The sequence below is a fragment of the Enoplosus armatus genome, chromosome 20 (genome assembly GCF_043641665.1).
Source record: "Enoplosus armatus isolate fEnoArm2 chromosome 20, fEnoArm2.hap1, whole genome shotgun sequence".
Classification (NCBI taxonomy): domain Eukaryota; kingdom Metazoa; phylum Chordata; class Actinopteri; order Centrarchiformes; family Enoplosidae; genus Enoplosus; species Enoplosus armatus.
The window spans coordinates 2,375,072-2,394,954 of NC_092199.1; the positions used below are offsets into that span (position 1 = coordinate 2,375,072).

At 41.7% G+C, this 19,883-nt stretch overlaps 1 protein-coding gene across 1 annotated transcript in view; it reads left to right on the forward strand.

Annotated features, from left to right (window-relative positions):
* Positions 1 to 1,185: 1,185 nt before the first annotated feature.
* LOC139302948 (corticotropin-releasing factor receptor 1-like) overlaps positions 1,186 to 19,883 on the forward strand; it is a 42,254-nt gene continuing 23,556 nt past the window's right edge. The window contains exons 1-4 of the mRNA XM_070926609.1: positions 1,186 to 1,215; positions 4,425 to 4,512; positions 5,976 to 6,035; positions 6,406 to 6,531. Coding sequence (XP_070782710.1) covers positions 1,186 to 1,215; positions 4,425 to 4,512; positions 5,976 to 6,035; positions 6,406 to 6,531 — 304 coding nt within the window. The remainder of the gene's footprint in view (positions 1,216 to 4,424; positions 4,513 to 5,975; positions 6,036 to 6,405; positions 6,532 to 19,883) is intronic.

Sequence of the window (19,883 nt, forward strand, 5' to 3'; positions counted from 1 at the left end):
GCCCCCGTGTGGACAAAAAGCGGTTACTGCAGGTTTAAATGGTCCAAGAAAAGTCAATAATCAACATTATGTGTGACAGAAACAGTATTTTTTCTTTCTTTCTCATCTCTTTAATCATCTTATGAGCCGCTAAAACTGTTGAAGATGAGTTTTCTGTCAGTCGAGTAATTAATAGTTTCAGTAAAAATCAGAACACATGAATGTAGGTCTGCTTTTAAAGAGGAGCTTGTTTCCGGAGCTCATTTGCTTTGGATTTTATTTAAAACTCTTAACTGTATTGACACAGTGGGACCATCTGTCCTTTCAGCCCACAGCCAAATCTGCTAACTCCGCTTTCTCTCTTTTTTTTGGCACTAATTCAACTGAAAACGGGGCCACGTGTTAAAAGGTTTCCCTCTCGGGGTCTCTTCATCAGACCTCCTCTTCTTTTCAGCAATGCGCGCGCGGATCCTTCCAAAACCAGTTTACCCGCGCGGCAACTTTCTGACAGCAGTGACGTCTTGCAGAGGGATTAGAGATCAGGATCTGTTGCATAATTAACTCCAGGACGAGGATTTGAGTTATTCCTCAGCGTCGCGGGCTCCCGACGAAGTGGCACAACGTGGGCGGCGCGTGGAGGAGACGGTCTGCAGCTCCGCCGCGGCTCCACGCACGAGTCAGAGGCTGGAGGTGAAGCGGCGGGACGTGACGGTGTGGCTCGGGGGCAACCCGTGCATGAAAAGGGAGTTCTGGTCCGGGGCCAGCAGTGAAGGGCACGGCGGTGTCCGTCTGGTGCTGCGCGTCTCTCCGAGGTGGATTCGGTTTCCAGTCCGGTAACACAAACTGACGGAGCGCCTTCATTTGAGTGTTCACGGAGAGGACAGACCATCACCTGAGGAGCAGCTGACATGTTGGAGCTCCCGGGCTTTCACTGATCTTAATGGATCTTAACCTCTGATATTATCAGGACGGCTCATTTGGAGACCTGGTTCCTCTCTGGCCGCGCGCCTTTCTGTGTTGACACAAGTGACATTTCCAACAACAACAACATCAACAACAACAACAACAACAACACGCCTCTGGCACAATCACGAATTTGTGTTGCGGCGACTTTTCTTTGCCCGGTGAAACTGACGGGACAGCCCGGGAGATCCTCGAGACATTTAGAGCCACACGTGAGAATAATGTGAAAATAAAGGTGTGGAAATGCGTCGCAAAGGCTTCTGTCTGCTGGAGGTAAGTTCTGCGCCTTCTCCTCCTGAACACTCGCCGCGGGTCCGCACATTTCATCAGAATAGCTGGATAAAAGCGAGCAGATCTGTCTTGTTCTCGCGGATTTCAGCTGAGTATAATCTTGATGCGAGGAGGGGGGGGGGGGGGGGGGGGGGGGTTAACACTATCATCCCATCCAGATGTCAGGTTTGGATATTGTCTCCATCTCACAGCTATTTTAAAATAATAATACCCATTAAAAGCAAGAAAAAAAACCCATTTCTCTGAACTGAAAGGTTGGAATGAGGACAGTAATCCTGCCAGAGACTTGGAGGGTTTGTCCTCCTGCTTTAATATTAGTAATAAGAATCTGCATCATATTAGTTGGAATACGGCGTGTTTACTAGTAAACACTGAAACATGAAGCAGGACTTTGGGTGAAGGTGGCATGAGACTCAAATGCTGATGCTGAAAAAACACGGATTTGGGACACTGGAGATTAAAGAGAGAGTTAATGCAGCAAGTGCCCCCCCCCCCCCCCCCCCCTCCTCCTCTCCCATATCTGCACTTCCGTTTCTCGTGCATGTTTGGATCACATAAAGTCTTAAAACCTGAGGTGAGTCATCTGATGTGTGGCACCTTCTGGACAAAATGGAGCGAGGCGAGGAAGAGGACATGTGGTCTCTCGGAGGAGACTGACAGAAGAGGTGAATCAGAGAGGCGAGCTGCCGCACCAAGAATAGTCAAGAATCCTCTCAACCCTTTTTTTTAAACCCCCCTGCTTTCTATTCTCGTCCCCATTGTTGTGATTTAAGACCTGCAGGACCCCCCCCCACCCCCCCACTCCATCCACCGCACAGCAGCTCACATATCACACGTCTGCTGAGGTCAGAAAGTAACTGCAAGTTCACTCTGGAGGTACTTGTCCTTTACTTTTTCAATACCAGCGTGTAGAAATACTCTGATGCAAGTAAAAGTACTCGTTGTGCAGAGTGATGTGTATTATATGTTATATCTTTACTGGTTATTACTTTATTACAGATTATTTTTCACACAAAACAATCGATCAGCTGCTAAAACATGACGTGGAAAAGGATTTATTAATTGAATGTTTCTTTGTGTATTGTTGTAAAGTGTGTAGCGTAAGTCAGTGCCACACACACAGGAGGCAGAACACAACAAACTCTACAGAAAGTAAAGTACTTATCAAGTTATTTTAGTCTGAATATTTCAACCTGCTTTCAATGCAAATCAGCTTCATCTTCTTCCAGAGTTCAGCTGCAGCAACACGACTCACTCTGTCTGGTTTCAGTGAACGACGAGGGTTTGTTTTGTGTTTCAGAGACGTTTTGCAGCTGGAACACTTCAGAGTTTAGTCCACGTTGAGGTTAAAGAGAGTCTGATATCCTCTTTGTGTGGATATTAAAGAAAATACTGCAGGACACTGAATCCAGCTGCAAACATCTGAAGTGCTCCACTTACGTTAACAGGCCCAAATGTGCTCCGTCAGTCGGATAATAAAGGAAAGAAGAGAATAAAAACAAATACTGGACCATAAAACGAGGTCAGGACGTCCATCAGAGAAAGTCTCTTATTGATTAAACTGCACGGATGATTGATAACCCGATAATGTTTGAATCATTAATAACCAGGTTATGTTCTGTATCACATCCTGAGGACGATGGAAACCACGACAGGGACTCGTGTTCATGTGAAGACACTAATTTACAGATGAAACTGACCACAAGATGAGGGAAGGTGAATTAAAACATAATGAAACATCATAACGGTGAAATGTCAGGACGTAAATGTCGTTTTAAGATTATAAGATTGAGGTTTTTGCAGCTCGTGGCTTCACCTCGACCATCGTTGTTGTTGATGATAATACACATTTTGGGGGCAGGACGTCTACTTCTATTCTATTTTTACATGGTTGTATCATTACTTTCTCCCAACTAAAGGTCCCCCCCTGATGAAATACGTGACATTAACCGCATCACAGGCTGGTTTTATCCCATCGTGTGCGTTGCGTCTGTCAGCTGTTGAGCTGTAATTACTTGGGAGGAGGTGGACAGCCGGGACAGTAGGTTACTGTGCTCTGATACCTGCCCACGACTCACTGAGCGTGAAACAGACACAGCGAGCCATCAGGAACCCGAGTTAGAAATCTGGGGCAGTCTGGCATTTTATATGATGTTACTACACACACACACACACACACACACACACACACACACACTGCTGGTATTTCACGCTGCTGTAACCACCAGGTATGAATGTGCTTTTTAAACACAAGAACGACACGTTTAATGAACCAAAAAAGAGCTAATTTAAAGCGACTTTTCCTCCGTTTTCTGGCAGAAATGTGAAATGTTTACTGTTTCAGATGCTGCATTATTGATAGGAATGTTTTATTTAAGGAGGAAATGAAAGATTGGCTTTATAGGTAATAGTAGACGCTCCCTCGCGTCCACGGGGAACAGCCTACGCTCAAGGACGGCTGCATGTAACCTAGTTTGGGGTCAATTAGAAAGGCCGTCTTTGGTCTCTCATGAAGTGACACTGACAGATGTTACATGCACAATACACAACCTTCGTGCTTTCCAGTTCAAACTGTGTGGATGAAAAAGGCTGAATTCCACTCAGCTGTCATTTGACAACAAACCTAGAATAGAGGCTCTTCTCGTTATCGTCCTGGTGTGTACAGTAAATGGAGCAGATGCCATCTTACATTGTTATTGTGGTGGAAACAAGCGAGAACACGCTGGTACTTCTGTCACATGAGACCCAACAGATACGGGTGCACAAACTCCTCCTGTAGTTTTATAATTATGTGCATTATTTAAAGTCCCCCCCCCCATTGCACACATGTAAAGTAGGCTAACTGCAACCAGGCACACGAGGCACAAACAGAAATATTTTTAACCCTCCAACAAGGCAGAAAGTCATTTCTTAGCCTTTTATATTTTATTGAATCCTTGTGTCTGTAAACATGAAATAGTGTTGACGCGGGAAAATGATTACAGACTACAAAGTGCTGCAAATGAGGCGAGAGGAGTTGTTAATACATGCATCATCCGCTCAAGGGCACCGGGAGTCTTTCAGCTCCGTCCAGCAGAGCTTCTTCTTCTGCAACGTGAGGGAATGAAAGGAATTCAAGCGGCGGGACGGAGACGTGTTTTACAGGATGCCTCGCTGACGTCTGATTGTGTTGTCGTCCTCTCCGTCTGCAGGTGTGCGCCATCGTCAGCCTCCTGCCGTCGGGCTCTTTAGCAGATCTGACATGTGAAGCTCTGCTCCTGCTGTCAGGGAACGTCTCACGTAAGTTGAAGACAAACATCAGTTCACCGCAGACTGTTTACAAGCTTTTAAAAGGCACTTATGTCCCGGTACGATCCAATCTGAGTGTTTCATGTTGCTCCGCTGCACTTGTGAGGTTGAATTGATTTTCAGTCTTTTCCATTTCATGACCGTAACCACTAAAAGCTAAACACTCGTCCTCAATCACAACTTTCCCTGTGTGGATATTGGCTGAGTGGCTTTTCTTATTAGTCTGTTTCCGTTTGGACCTCACAAGTACAGTAATAGCTGGTTATTGAACACACCTTGAGAACACACACACACACACACACACGAATGCACAGGAATGATCTGTTGTTATTCGCCTCAGGTGGATCTCGTGAAGGAGTTCCAGGTAGCTGACGAAGCAATCTGTGCTGTCATTATGCTGTCACATCGCTGTGCGATCACTTGGCCTGGTGTCAAAACATTTCATTATTCTCATTATTGATTAATCTGTCAATTATTATTTTTTGACTGATCCGTTAATCGTTTAGTCTATGAAATGTCAACAGAAATAAATAAATTGAGTCCAAGGTGATGCTTTCCATTTGATGGTCGGCCTTTTGTGGACTTAATCACACGGCTGCAACTATTACTAAGAATTTTTATTATCGATGAATTTATTTGGACTATAAAGTGTCAGAAAATAGTAAAACAAATGCCCAGAATCCAAGCTGATGCCTTCAGATGTCTTGTTTTGTCAGACCTACACCAACAATGATATTAAATATTGTAAAATATTCTGTTTACGATGATATAAAACAGAGAAAAGCAGCAGATTCACATGACTGTAACGTGTTAGTAAGTCGTGTGTTAATGAGCTACACTGCTGGTAAACTGTGATAAACGTCCCTTAAAGCTCACAGTTAAAGGAAGAACTAAATCATTTCTTGTGTTAAAAGAAACCAGCAGGAGAGAACAGCCTGATCCACCTCTGCACGGGTTTGTGAACAATGTTACGCAACTTCCTGTCAGACAGGCGTCATAACTCTCGCGGCCACCAGAGGTGGTCGAGAAAACATAAATATGTGTCGTTTTAGGCATTTCAGCAAACAACTAACGCTGTTTTTCTTGTTCGGACAGTTTCTAAAGAGATGAATTCGTCTTCTCACCATAAACAGGTGTGAAAACAGCGGTTTAGCATTAGGCCGAAGCGTCAACTTTGGCCTGCAGAACATCCTTATTTCCGGGTCTTTTTTGGCTAAATCTTCTTGAGTTATCACAGGAATAATAGCCTGACCCTCGGGGCACGTCTAGATTCATATTTGCTGCTAACGTCCTGTTATTGCTCGGGGAAAGGTCTGTCACCAATGTTTACCGTTGCCCTTTAATGCTCACCCTTTGTAGCTGTTAAGCTGAATCTAATGAGATTTTCATAGCCTCCTCTAAACCGAGCAAACAGCGATTGAGGTTATTGATGAAACTCTCCCTCTGGATTGCAGTACAGTCCCTGGCCTCCTCCTGGAACCAGACCCTGAGCAACGCCACGGGTCAGTGGAGCGGTGAGTTGGACACGCCGCTCTTCTCAGATGTGTGAAACTGATTCCCTACGCAGTTACTACAAAGCAGAGTTGTTGTGGAATACCCCGCCAGGGAGACAAGTTTGATCTGAACTCAGATTATAAGGACTAACATCAAAGACGAGAACAATGCTGGAAATAGACTTTGGCGACGTGCCACAGGAGACGACGCTCCGCTCAGCGCAGCGCAGGAGTAATCATTAAAGCTGGTGTACACAAACAGCTTATTCAGCGCCGCAATTTATTGCCAACATCATTGGAGCATTGTCAGAATTTCAACATGGCTATATGTAGTCCTGAGCCACGCCAGGAATGTATATCTGTGTCTGACTTGTCTGTCCTCACGCTTCAGGCTCGGGACTTTACTGCGACACGTCCATCGACGGCATCGGCACCTGCTGGCCCAGGAGCAGCGCCGGCCAGATGGTGTCACGACCCTGTCCCGAGATGTTCTACGGGGTCAGATACAACACCACCAGTAAGTTGAGCTCCTGCCAGCAAAACCAGAAACAATACATTTAAAAACAAGATTTAATTTGATTTCCCCTCACACACCCCCCCCCCCCCCCCTCTCGACCCGTCCTCCCCTTGGGCAAATCCTGTTTACGTAATTGTGCGTACAGAAATTAGCGAGATACACAAAAAAAACATGTACACAAAGTAGGACTGCTGCAGATATAATACACCATGAAGTGCCAGAAGAAAGGAGCGTGATGCAGCGAAGACAAGACAAGTAGTCCACCCGCTGAGAAAAATGGTGTTTGTGAAAAGAGACAGATAAATCTTAAATCGCAGAGATGTTTCAGCCTGTTAAAACCATAGAAACAGGAGATAAATGTCACTTCTGGTGTCCGTTCTTAATTTTGGTCATCATTAACAGTCAGAGCTGCTTTTTAAAACGTGATCTGGGTCGTAAATCAAATGATATGACCCATTTCTATGTCTGCAGACATTTTAGAAATCAGATTTTTAGGCGGAGGTTTTTGCGAGAGGTCAGATTTCTGCTCTGGTGCCGAACTCTTCTTGAACTCCTCTGCACTTCAGTTCCAAACACGGGTCAAACAACTGAAATTAAATAGCTACAGCAAACAGATCTGCTCTGTCCGGTGCTCTCTGCTGAAAGAAAATCTGTTCTCAAAAGGGGGAAATTAATATTTTATATATTTTTTTTAGCCATTCTGGTGGAGGTGGCCCGGGGGTCTGTCGGTCCTCCACTTTGTTGAAATATCTCAACAACCGTCGGACGGATTGTCATGAAGTTTGGCACAAACGTCCATGTTCCCCTCCGGATGAATTGTAATAACTTTGATGATCCTCTGACTTTCCCTTTAGCGCCACCATCAGGTCAAAAATGTGTCCAAAACTTGTGTTTAGTGCTAATTAGCAAATGTTAGCATGCTAACACGCTAAACTAAGATGGTGAACATTAGACCTGCTAAACATCAGCATGTTGGCGTTGTCACTGTGACCCGTCTGACATCAGGAGTTTCAGGTTTATTACCACTGACAATGTTTTTATCACACTTCATTGTTGTAAACTTTGTTTCCACGAAGCTTCTCGTTCTGTTTTAGCTGCTTCTGGACGAAAAGAGCGACTCCGAGGCTCCAGAGTGCTTTAAACCTGAACAAGGACAATGTTGATGATAATACCACATCACCCAATGACATTAATATCTCTCAGTGTCTCGAAGCAAATGAAACCAGGAAGCGTCATCACGTCTCCGTCTTCTCAAACGGCGATGATCGACGACCGCCTCGACCTTTTCCTGATGTCATTATTATGAGATAGGAAGTCACGTGACATGCAGAGGTCACAGCGAGGAGATGAGGCCTCCGATCGGCTAATCGTTTCAGCTGTAAAACAAAATCTGAATTAAACAAAAATGCAAAGATAAAATCACAAGTTTAATAGCTTCATTAGAAGATTTAATCCTGAAAAACGACCCGAAATCAATCTAATATTATCAACCAACAACTTGACGATTCTTAAATACCCCAAAACAAAACATCAGCAGTTAGCTTTTGTGATTTGAACGTGATTAAAACCAGATTATTGCTGATTAAATTCACTTTGGGTTTGACCTTTCAGGTGGTCCTCAGCAAAATGAGGAATCATTTCTATAATTCATCGGATTCATGTTTAATTCATGTTTTCATTTAGACAACCTACAAGAACGAGCCTGATGGCAAATAACCGCTTTAATGCCAACAAATAATTGATAATTAAACCAGAAATCTTCCCGGCTGTGACTCTTATCGACACGGATCTGCAGCCTGTGATGTGGATCTATGTAGGACACTGCGGCACTCTCAAGGTAAAACAAACACCACCGAGGGACGTACAGTAAACACAATTAAGTAAATTTAGGAGATAAAAGCAAATGTGTTTCTTGGTAATTTAAGGTCTAAAACCCCCCCAGGACCCAGAGGAGCCGCTCGAGAGAGAGAGTGAGCCGGGGGTATAATTCAGCCAGAGCTCACCAGTAATTTGACACTGCGAGGTTCATTTCCCCTTCAGGATTAACATAATCTCCATTCAAGCGCAGCCTAAAAGCCTAAAAAAGACTGTCCATCAGCTGACATTGCCAGCAAAAGGTCGACAGTGGAAAAAGGGTTCAGGATACAGGATGATGACATTTATACTTGATGAAGATTTAGATCCGAATCACTCGAGAGTTTGACTTCTCAAATCCTCCATGATATTATTACTGAAATGGAAGTCGTGGATTACAAATGAAACATGACTGCTTAACTGAGCTAAGGTGTATTTTTAGCGTTAATTTATTATTAATCATCATTGAATATTTGATATTTTACACTGATGAGGTCAGAAGAGGCAAAGGAGGAGCATTTAATGAGACACCTGAGCTGCTGTTTGCTGTCGTTTCATCAGTTCGACGGTTCAGAAAATGCATTTTTCTGCACAAAGTTCTGTTTGTTTCAAAAGTAGAAAAACGGACATTTAAATGGACTAATTCTCCTCAAGGTCTTGTTTTGATCACGTTGAGCTGAAGGTACCAGTTTGTTAGGATCCGGCTACATTAAGTGCCTCTAATGTGAACTCAAGGCCGCCAGAGTTTTCTTTCACAGCAACGTTTCTCAGGAAACTCAGTCAACACAGAGGCGGAAAGTACATTTACTCAAGTACAGTTATGATGTACTTTACTTGAGTATTTCCATTTTAAGCTACTGTATTAGAAAATTAGCTCGACCAGCTACATGTTAATAATAATAACATAATATAACATATGATACGGTAGCATTACAATGACAGGTACATCAGGTTTTGTTAATACTTACTAATAATACTTATACTTTTTATGTAGCGCCACCATCAGGTCAAAATTTCAATTTAAATACTTGCAAAACTAATGACATTCCCATTGGCCTCAGCTAACATGCTAACACGCTAAACTAAGATGGTGAACATGCTAAACATACCTGCTTAGCATCAGCATGTTAGCATTGTCAGTGTAAACATGTTAGCATGCCGATGTTAGCATGTAGCTCAAAGTACCTGTGTTTAAGAGTAGCCTCACAGAGCTGCTAGCTAAGCCGATGCTAAGTCCTAATCGTAGTGCCAGACTCCCTTTAGAAAATACCTGTTTATCGATCTCTCGGGGGATGTGCAGTTTACTGTGAATCCTTAATCCCAAATTATAACTAAAGACAGAATTAATAATGTTTTGTTTTTACTTTGAGGTTTAAAATGCATCATTTAAATGCATATCTAATTAATACACTTTCAGTAGCGTTTTTTAAATGGATCAGTTTATTAATTGATTATAATCCAAATCCAGCGGTGGAAGAAGTATTCAGATCTTTGACTTAAGTGAAAATATAAATACCACAATGAAAAAATACTCTGTTACAAGTAAAGTAAAAAGTACAATATTTCCCTCTGAGACGTAGTGGAGCAGAAGTACCTCAAATTTGTACTTAAGTACAGTACTTGAACAAACCTCCGGCCCTCTCCGTGTGACAGTCTGGAGTTTAGATTTATTTCTTTTTTAAACAAGTTTGAAGATTTCAGCTCTTTTTCTTGAAGGATTCACCAACTGAGCTCACCGCCATCTTTCTGGACTACTAGAAGCTAATTTTAGATAATATATGCAAATCTGTGAGTAAACATCCCCTGAGCTCCACTGATTAATAACTTCACAACAGTATCCAGTGGTGGAAGAAGTACTTAAGTCAAAGTAATAATACAAGAAGGCAGAAGTAGAAATCCTGCATTTGAAAACTTACTTAAGTAAAAGGATGGAAATATAATCAACTAAATACACAGTATTATTTGATTTTACTGTTGTAGTTTTCTTAAAAACAAGTGAAAAGTATTTCAACCAGTTTTTAATGCAACTGTGTCGCTGCGTTCATTTATTCAAGTACTGTAATTAAGTATAAATCTGAGGTACTTAACTTTTCATGCTACTGTCTACTTTTACTCCTTCTCAGAGGGAAACACTGTACTTTTTACGCCACTACATTTATCTGACAACTATAAAAACAACTCCTGATTATATTTGCATACTTTTACTTAAGTAAAGGATCTGAATACGTCCTTGAAACTACAGTATTTGCCTCTGAAACGTCGTGGAGTAGAAATATAAAGTAGCCGTCTCAGCCAATGAAAACTGTTTGGTTCCTCAGTCGAACTCAGAATACTATAGTAATATACACTCAGAGTAGTACTCTCAGAGTATTTCAGATGCTCTAGTCCTTTATTTCTAATATTTCTGATGCTTCTCTGCTAATTTCAACACATTCAAGCGGCTCACTTTAACCACAAACACGTGTTCCTTATAATGAAACACTTCTCGGCTTTTGTTGTATTTGAGACGTTTTGCGGAGGCGTTGACGAGTGTTGCCCTTAGATCTGAAAGTGCTCGTCGGCAGAGACTGTGCAGATACAGGCTGAACCTGCCGCGGATCATTTGTTTCCGCTCCATTTCACAGGAAACTGATTCACTATCAATCCCTGTGTTTCTGTGAGCTGCTGCTGTCTAACATGGTGCACACAGCTGGTCCGCTTCATCTGTTGTAAAGCTCCAGAAACTGAACTTTAGGCGTCCTTGATAATTAAAATGTCATGGACTTGTCATACAGATAACAATGGAGGAAGATCTTCCTGTCAATAAGAACGTTAAAGCAGCTCGTACAATCTTCTGGATCTGGATCTGCATGAGCTCTAGATTGTTCAGAAGAACTGTATCTGAGAGCTTTCTGGTGTTTCAATAAATATGCTAAATACTGTGGGTGCAGGGATACAGGCGCTTCTTCAACAGCTGAACTGTCTTTTCTCGATGAAAACTAAAAGAAATATGTCTGAAGGACGTGCTGCGACCGCTGCCGCTGCATTTTCAGTCAAAACTATCATTTAATGCTTTTTTATCTACAAATCATTTTCCTAAATAAAAAAAAAATATATCATCAATCAAAGATGTTGATCGGCTACTACTACTAGTACTACTACTACTACTACTATTACTATGACATTTTATACTACCACTACTACAACCACGACCAATATTTCTGCTACTACTACTATTTTTACTACCACTACCACTTCTACTGCTACTACTATTGTTTGTACTACTACTACTACCACTTCCACTGCTATAATTAGATTAATAAGAATAAGAACATCAAAACAAAGGAAAGTAATTTATCCTCTGAATCCTCAGACAAACAAGGTTTCAGTGCTAATCTCAGTGAAGTATAACAAGCCAGAGGAAGTAGTGGTAGTAGTAGTAGTAGTATTGTAAGTAGTATTAGGGCAATAATAAGTGGCTTTGGGTGAAGACAAGGACACAGAGAGACCGGCCTCTTGGAAGCCGGAGTGGACGTAGCTGCTGTCCTCTCATCCAGAGGGAGATCGCTGCAGAGTTCAGGTCCTGGACTGCAGAAGTCGGCCTCCCTGTTTGTCTGAGTCGCTGGTGCAGAAAGAAGCTGAAGATCTGGGACGTATTTCAGCTGCGGCTCAACTCCAAAGCCGAAGACAAATCCAGGAAAAGATTTACAGACAAGTGAAAGGATCTTAAATTGGATTCTGAAACTTTCTGCAGAGAAGAAGAAGAAGAAGAAGAAGAAGAATGGTGTGAATTCTTGCCTCCGCTCCAATTATAGAAAACATGGCATTTAGGATTTTTGGTTTTACAGAAACATGTTGTCTATCCGCATTTAGGAACAGAATCCTTTGGTATCTTCGGATGAGATTACAGAGACGTCCTAACTGAAGGATGACGTCGAGGCCGTAGTCCTGAATTCAAAGTAGCTGCCAGAAATGTACGACAATGATGACGATGAAGATGGAGAACAACATGAGGTTGATATTCATTTCTAATCACAGATCGAAGGATCAAGTTTACTTCATGAGTTTAGTATTTGCTTCTACAATATAAAGATTTGACTTTTCTTATCTTTAAAACTTAAAGACAAAACAAACAGTTTTCAGTAATGAGGCCCCTCGACTCAAAACTCAGAAATATTAAATCTGCTAAGGAACAAACCTGCCTGCATATTGACCCACTTACATGAGACATCAAAAGTGCAAAACTTTATTCGCAGCGAGTAGGTTACAACAGCTACACGGCGGTGGAGGAAGTATTCAGATACCTTTACTTCAGTAAAAGTACTAATACTCTACTGTAAAAAGTGCTGCATTGAAAATGTTCCTGCAGTAAAAGTATAATCAGGAAAATGTACTTAAAGTAATAAAAGCAGTAAAGTGTTCCCTGTTATACTATTCTATATTATATCATTAGATTATTATTACATTATTACATCATTAATGTAAAAGCAGGATTCTTCTGTTGGTTTTGTCCAACCAATAAATTAAAATAATTAAGATAATTAAAAGGAAATCTTCACATTTGAGAAGCTGGAAATGTTTTACAGGAAAAATTACTTCAACAATTCAAACAAAGTAGTTGCTAATTAATTTGCTGTTAGTCGACTAATTGATTAATCGAGTAATGGTTTCTGTTGTTCTTGTATAAACTGTTGGGTTGTTTGATTTATAACAAAACTTTGTGTTTTTTGTTTCGTTCCCTCTGAGATGTGGTGGAGTAAAAGTACAAAGTAGCGTGACAAGAAAAGACTCAAGTAAAGTACAAGTACCTCAGACTGGGTGAATGTACTTAGTTACATTCCAGCACTGCAGCTAAAAGCTGGACGTTCATGTTCTCTATAAATAAACTGCTGCTGCTAAAAATGCCAAGCAGAAGTAAATCCTTCACCCGTTGTGTCTGCAGCCTGAACTATGAAACAAGACTTCCATGAACCAGGATCGAGGTTCCGGGCTGGACTTCCAAAATTAGACTGTGACAAATCCTCGACTTAAGTTTCTGAGCCACAGAAGAGCGTTAGCATGATTTCACTCAGAGCATCAACAACTCAAAGTGATCAGGACTAATTCATAAATCTCGGACTTTAACGCCTTCAGCTCCAGAGTCCTCAACAGTTATATCCGTCTTATTTTTTTTACTATAATTATTACTGTTTTATTTTTTTTTTCAATTTGAACTTTATTAACGTCAACACAAGAACGATGGCAAGGGGATGAAACAGTGAAAAATGTAAATTCAATGATTGTGATTACCATAAAGGAGCTCGGTGTATTGAAGTTAAAACCACGCAGACGTTATGTTTACATACGACTAAGTATGAAAGAAAAATAAATCATTTCAACAGTAAATATGTTTTGGAGGAAATCTAAAGCTGTCCAGAAAACTTTTTCTACCAACATAATGAGGAAATGTTGTTAATTAACGAATCTGCAAGTCAAAAAAATGTAAATAAAAGTAATAATAATAATAATAATAATAAATGTAAATAATAATAGTGAAAAAGTAAGCAGTAAGAATTAACATTTAACTGAAACCACAATCTTTCCTAAAGCTCACTAATGAACATGTTGGTGATTTTTTAGTTTTGCTCTTTGACAGAGTCAGGCTAGCTGTTTCCCCCCCGTTTCCAGTCTCTATGCTAAGCTAAGCTAAGCTAACCACCTGAGACACATGAGTGTGGTATCAATCTTCTCATCTGACTCTCTGCAAGAAAGTCAATAAGAGTTTTTCTCAAAATGTTAAACAATCCCTTTAAATCGCCTGTAAAATGAAATACATGAAATTCAGGAACAAAACGAATTCTCCGATAATTCTGTTGCCTTAAAGTAGAAACAGTTCAGTAGTTGGCCGACCAATGCGTGTAGTTTACACATGCATGGCACCGTCTTCAAGATACTGACTCTGTAGGAATATAATGAATGCTTGATTCTGCCTCTTTTCTAACGAGGGAAGAAACTAATTGGAAAATAAACTCTAATGAGTGGGAAAGAAATTCAGGTCTGAAGATCAGAAAAGTCCGAACGCACTTGAGTTAACCTTCCTGCAGACACTCGGCGCTTTGAAAGAAGCCTAATTGGAGCGATCAACACATGCTAATCATGCTAATCATTGCGAGCTCCTCGATACGTTTGATGCTCTCCCCGACGATTACGGCATGTTGTCAAACATATGCAGGGAGGGGATGACAGACGTCCAGGGGGCGTTGTCCAGACCGCTCAGCCACTGATTCGTGACAGCTGCCCCCGGCGCTGCACGCCCTCCTCTGGGTTCGTGACTCAGCCCGGCATTGCTATCTTTGTTGTTGCACGTCTTGCCCCACCCGGAAACCCCTTCACCATTTGTTGCAAAGCTTGACTTTCCCTTAATGGTCCCCGGAGGGGGGCCAGTGGATTTTCATATGTATGTGTGTGTGTGTGTGTGTGCATGTGTGTGTGAATGCACTTTGTTTATGTGGGATGCCCATTTTCACTGAGTTGCTGTGAGTTGTCGGGTCTTGCGCCAGTCAAAGTGGATAGAGGCTGAAGGGCAGGAGGAGGAGGAGGAGGAGGAGGAGGGGGGTAGTTTTATTTAGAGTAGTGCTCGCGGTCAGCGGGGTGGCAAAACGCCTCACCCCGACTCACCCCCCCTGCTCACTCACAAGGAATGCAATGCATCTTTTTGTTGAATGAGCTGGAGCACGGCGGAGCGTTCGCTGAATATTAATTCACGAACTCGTGTGGGCGTGTCGACGGGCAACATCAAAGACAGAGAAGACAAAAGGGAAAGATTAAAGGTGATGATGAAGAGCAGGTTTGTGACAGTCAAAAAGGTGCTTTTTAGGCACGGAAAAGTAGATTATTCTTCCTTCTTTAGACCTCGTTCCAAAGCAGACTGTGCAGTCCAAACCCTCGAGGTGTCTCGTTCTGCAGAGCCAAACAGACGTGAGCCAGAATACACACCCAGCGTGAAAACTGGCATCTATTCCCTTCAGTACAGTCCGCCTGCAACTTCTCAGGAGTTGCTCCAGTTTCCAGTTTGGATGAATTTAACAAGTTTTTCCTTTTAATGAAAATGAGGTGGCAGCAGACTTTTCCATGCAGAGCAGAGCCGCATGTTTTCAGAACGCAGGTACAGCAGCTCACCTGAACGCTCACGATTACTTCAGTGCGAAGTGTCGAGTGAGTGTGAGACGTGGAAAGTTGTCGTAATAAAGCGGCTGTCTGGCTCGTGTTAGAAACAGTCTTACTGGGATTTATGAGATGTTAGTGAATTGATTTGTTTGTGGAAGAGACGAAGAATTAATTCCTCTTTTACCAGCCGAGGAGGAAGTATTCAGATTCTTTACTTAAGTGAAAGTACTAATACCACATTGTAAAAATACTAGTAAAAGTCCTCCGTTGAAAATGTTAAGTAAAAGTATGAAAGTATAATCAGAACAATGTACTTAAAGTATTAAAGTACTCAGTGCAGAAAAATGTCCCCTGTGACTGTTTTTCAGTGAACGACGAGAGCACAGAGTTTGTTTTGTGTTTGTTTCAGTGACGTTTTGCAGGTGAAACAAACCTCTGCTGCTGCTGGTCGAACACTTCAGAGTTTAGTTCACGTTGAGGTTAACGAGAGTCTGAATCCTGCAACACTGATATCCTCTCTGTGTGGATATTAAAGAAAATACTGCAGGAAACAATATTCACAATGTCTATGCAAGCCTAAAATGTGCTCTGTGTCTATAATGAAGGAAAAATAAATAAAATAGAATAAAACCCGTATTGGATCACCCGTAAGTGATCTATATATATATATATATGTATATATAGAGAGATAGATAATACTGCACCTCAGTACAGAACTTTTCACGGTGACTCTGAGCTTCCAGGAACAACGGCTGACCTACATAAACAAGCGAACGCATCGTGTTACAGCTCAGATTTTAACAGTCTTGTTTTGCTCAACTTACTAAAATAATGTCATTTTCTTCCCCTGGATTTAATTAGCCGTCCTGCTCAAAATGCACAGAGGAGGAAGATCCCTCTTAGCTGCAGCCATCGATCCGACATGTTGAAGTGCTAAGTAAGTGTGACCGGATTTGGGTCAGCATATTTGCTCGAGTGGGTCCCACAATTACAGCAACATTTCTGCTCTGTTGTGCGTTTTTTTAACCACAGAGAGGATCCTCTGGGGGATGATCTTTGTTACTAAGCAGCGTGTTTGCACGGCCCTTAGTGTTTGGAAATAAAATGAAAAGAGGATCATTTAGCTCCGGGCTTGGAGGGCTGCCTGTGTTCCATCCACATGTACCTAGAGCTCCTGTTTCCACTGGGAGGATTTAGCACCTGGCACGGACCCGTCTCTGTTTTTAACACCCATTCAGAAACAACAATGGCTCGGTCACTAAGCAAAGATTAAAAGTGATATGTACTATGCGGCGTACATCCCTTCAAACAATGAAATCCACTGTGAGCCGTTTAAGATGCTGCGGAGACAAACCTGTCTGACGTTAATATAACTCCTGGCAAATCACCAGTTTGGCAGCGGCTGCTAAATGAAATCAGCAGTTATTTTAGGAAACCTTGACCTCGTGACCAATTCAATTTTTTTTATTTATTTTTTTATTTTTTACGATGCTTTCAGTGGCTCATTCGCTGCAACCTTAGAGGACTGCAGGGGAATGTTAATAAAGAAGTGCCACTGCAGTCTGAGGGAGTAGTCCTCCAGAGTATGAATCTCACGTTATCTGTTCATGTCGTGTTTGAACGTTCGAGACAGCACATGCGCTACTGAAAAGTCCACCCTGTAACTCTTAACGACGTGAGAGAGAGGAGGATCCTTCCAAGAAACATCAGGAACTGGCCTCCGTCCCAACTGAACCACACGCGTGTTGGCCTGAACACGTTTACTGTCGAGTCCACCCTCCTCCTTCATCATTAAAGGGAGAGTTCAGGGAAATGTGATGTTGGCTTTCTTTCCCAGAATGAGATGAGACCTTTGATATCAGTCTCATGGCTGTGCGTTCAGGACGGAGCTGGAGTGGTTAGCCTAGCTTAGCATAAAGACTGGAAGCAGGGGGAAACAGCTAGCCTGGCTCTCTCAAAGTGAAACGATACACGTGGCAGCACCTCGAAACACTGACGTAAAATTGACATTATATGGTTTTAGAGGCAACATCAGGTTGCCAGGTCACGTAAGTGTCCATCCACCTGTATTTAAATATATAAATAAGATTATACGCTTTGCTGTATATGATTTATACATAAAAACAAAAGGTGGTCAAGTGCATTGGAAAGAAGCTTAGCGAATAAATCATGAAGCACGTGACTTAAACGTCCACTGGAACTGTTTTCTACATTTTCTCGGTTGTTTGAGGTTTGACTGGAGCTCTTTTAATGACGCCTGGTTGTGTCTTCTGCGATGGTTTAATGGCACCTGACTGGACAAACTCAGTGGATGGAAACGTACACTAATACAAATCTTTAGTCAACTGTTCCAGCACGTAACTCCTCCTAAAACCACAAACTGTTTCTGCATTTCAGTCTCTGCTTGGATTAAACAAACAAAGACACAGTATGTAATCAGCGAGCCTCAGAGGTGTCGGAGTGTGTTTTTCACTCCGGACTCTCACGTGTTTCAGATTCTGCAACTCCTGGAAACAACTACCAACAATAACACTGTGCTGCCTTCATTTGTGAAACTCCCTCGTGCACACTGACAGCAAACAATATCAGAAAAACACGACAATCTTCGATGACATTCGTTCTTTCTCACAAAATAGTACATGCTGTCTGTTTTTATGAGGTAGTTGAGCAGTATATTGCATTTATATATATATATATATCACCGTCCTCTTGTCACAGTTTGATTTGATTTGTGAGTCTGTCAAAATGCATCACGTTGTGCTACAGGTTTGTGTTACGGCCACCAGTTTGGCGAACAAGTATAAATATTACAATACCCATGAGTCTCGGCCTCCGTTGCCACGGAGAAGAAGACAGCCAGAGACATGAATCAGAGTGGCAGCACATTCAAAATACTTTTAAGTTCTGTGATTGGATGTTTCTTACTGAAATGCACCCTGGGAGTCGTAGTTTACTTTTAACCTTTTGTTTTTATATACGCAGTCTTTTACCTTTCAACTTTTTATCAACGAACGCAGATATTTTCTGACACAGCTGTTCATTTTTTCTGTTATGATGATTCAGCCGGGAGAGTTTGATGTTTGAAGCCGTGGAAGAGCTCCGACTGTGAGCCACATTGATTTTTACTTCCTGAACCAGAGGCTCCTGAAATAGTTCCTCCCACTTCACATCACAATGTCATGTCAATGTGCATTCAGTATCGAGCTGAAGACAGGAGGTGATTAGTTTTCGCTTAGCATACAAGTCTGAGAGAAGAGGGAAACAGTTAGCTTAGCTCTCCCCAGTTCACAAATACTCATCAACACCTCTGAAGCTCACTAACTAACAGGAAGCATCTCGTTTCTACTCATCCTGACAGTTTGTAACTCATTTTTTTTTACATTTCTGTTCATGTTCAGTTCAACAAACATGTTTATTAATGAGCTTTAGGGGTTCTGGCAGGTGTATTTTTCACATTTTGGACAGAGCCAGGCTAGCTGTTTCCCCCCTGCTTTCAGTCTTTATGCTAAGCTAAGCTAACCGTCAGAAATAAAGCAAATAAAAGCACATTTCCCCAAATGTTGAACTATTTCTCCAAATGACATTTTCCACATGTTTTCATCCTGCAGCGCTGCAACAGTAACAACTGTTCTTCTGCTGCTGTAACTAACAAATAATGAGAAGGTGCCGCCGCAGTAAATCCACCTTAATTTGCTTCAGCCGTAAAAATCCTTTCACCTCTTCTCATGCAAAGTGGACGCAAACAATGCTCCTCAAAAAGTAAACATTACACTGTTAGAAACACAAAGAGGATTATTACAGGCGACTTAATTTGCTTATTACATAAAGAAATATCTTCAAAGAAAGAGTTCTTTGTTATAAAATGTTGAGATATGTACTGTCTATTTTTATAAGGAGGTTTACGAGCCATAAATCACTCTGTGGTGCAGAGTCAGAAAGAATTTATTTCAAGGTCGTGCTGCTTAATTTGAAGGCTCCACAATTTATACCTCTGAGCTTTTAAAGACCTCTGCTGCGACGTCTCACTGTGTGCTGCTTGTTGGTTGGTTTTACACATTCGGTTCGTGAACCTTCTTTAAAAGAAAAATTGCACTGCACTTTGCTTTTTAAATGTGTGCTTTTTAAACAAAGTGACTTCATTGCTTTGACTATAATCCATGCAAATTATTTGCGACCACGAACCCAGAGGAAAGTTGTCCAATCATGCAGCGCCATGTAAATTTGATATGAATAAAAGGAGAGCATTATGGGAGGAAATGTGCGCCTTTGGTGAGGAGATTTTTTTTTGCCGGAGCACTTTAATTCAGTCAGTCACAAGTTTGATAGCAGGAAATGGATTTTCTCAAGAGAAATAAAGCAGCTTAAAATCCAAT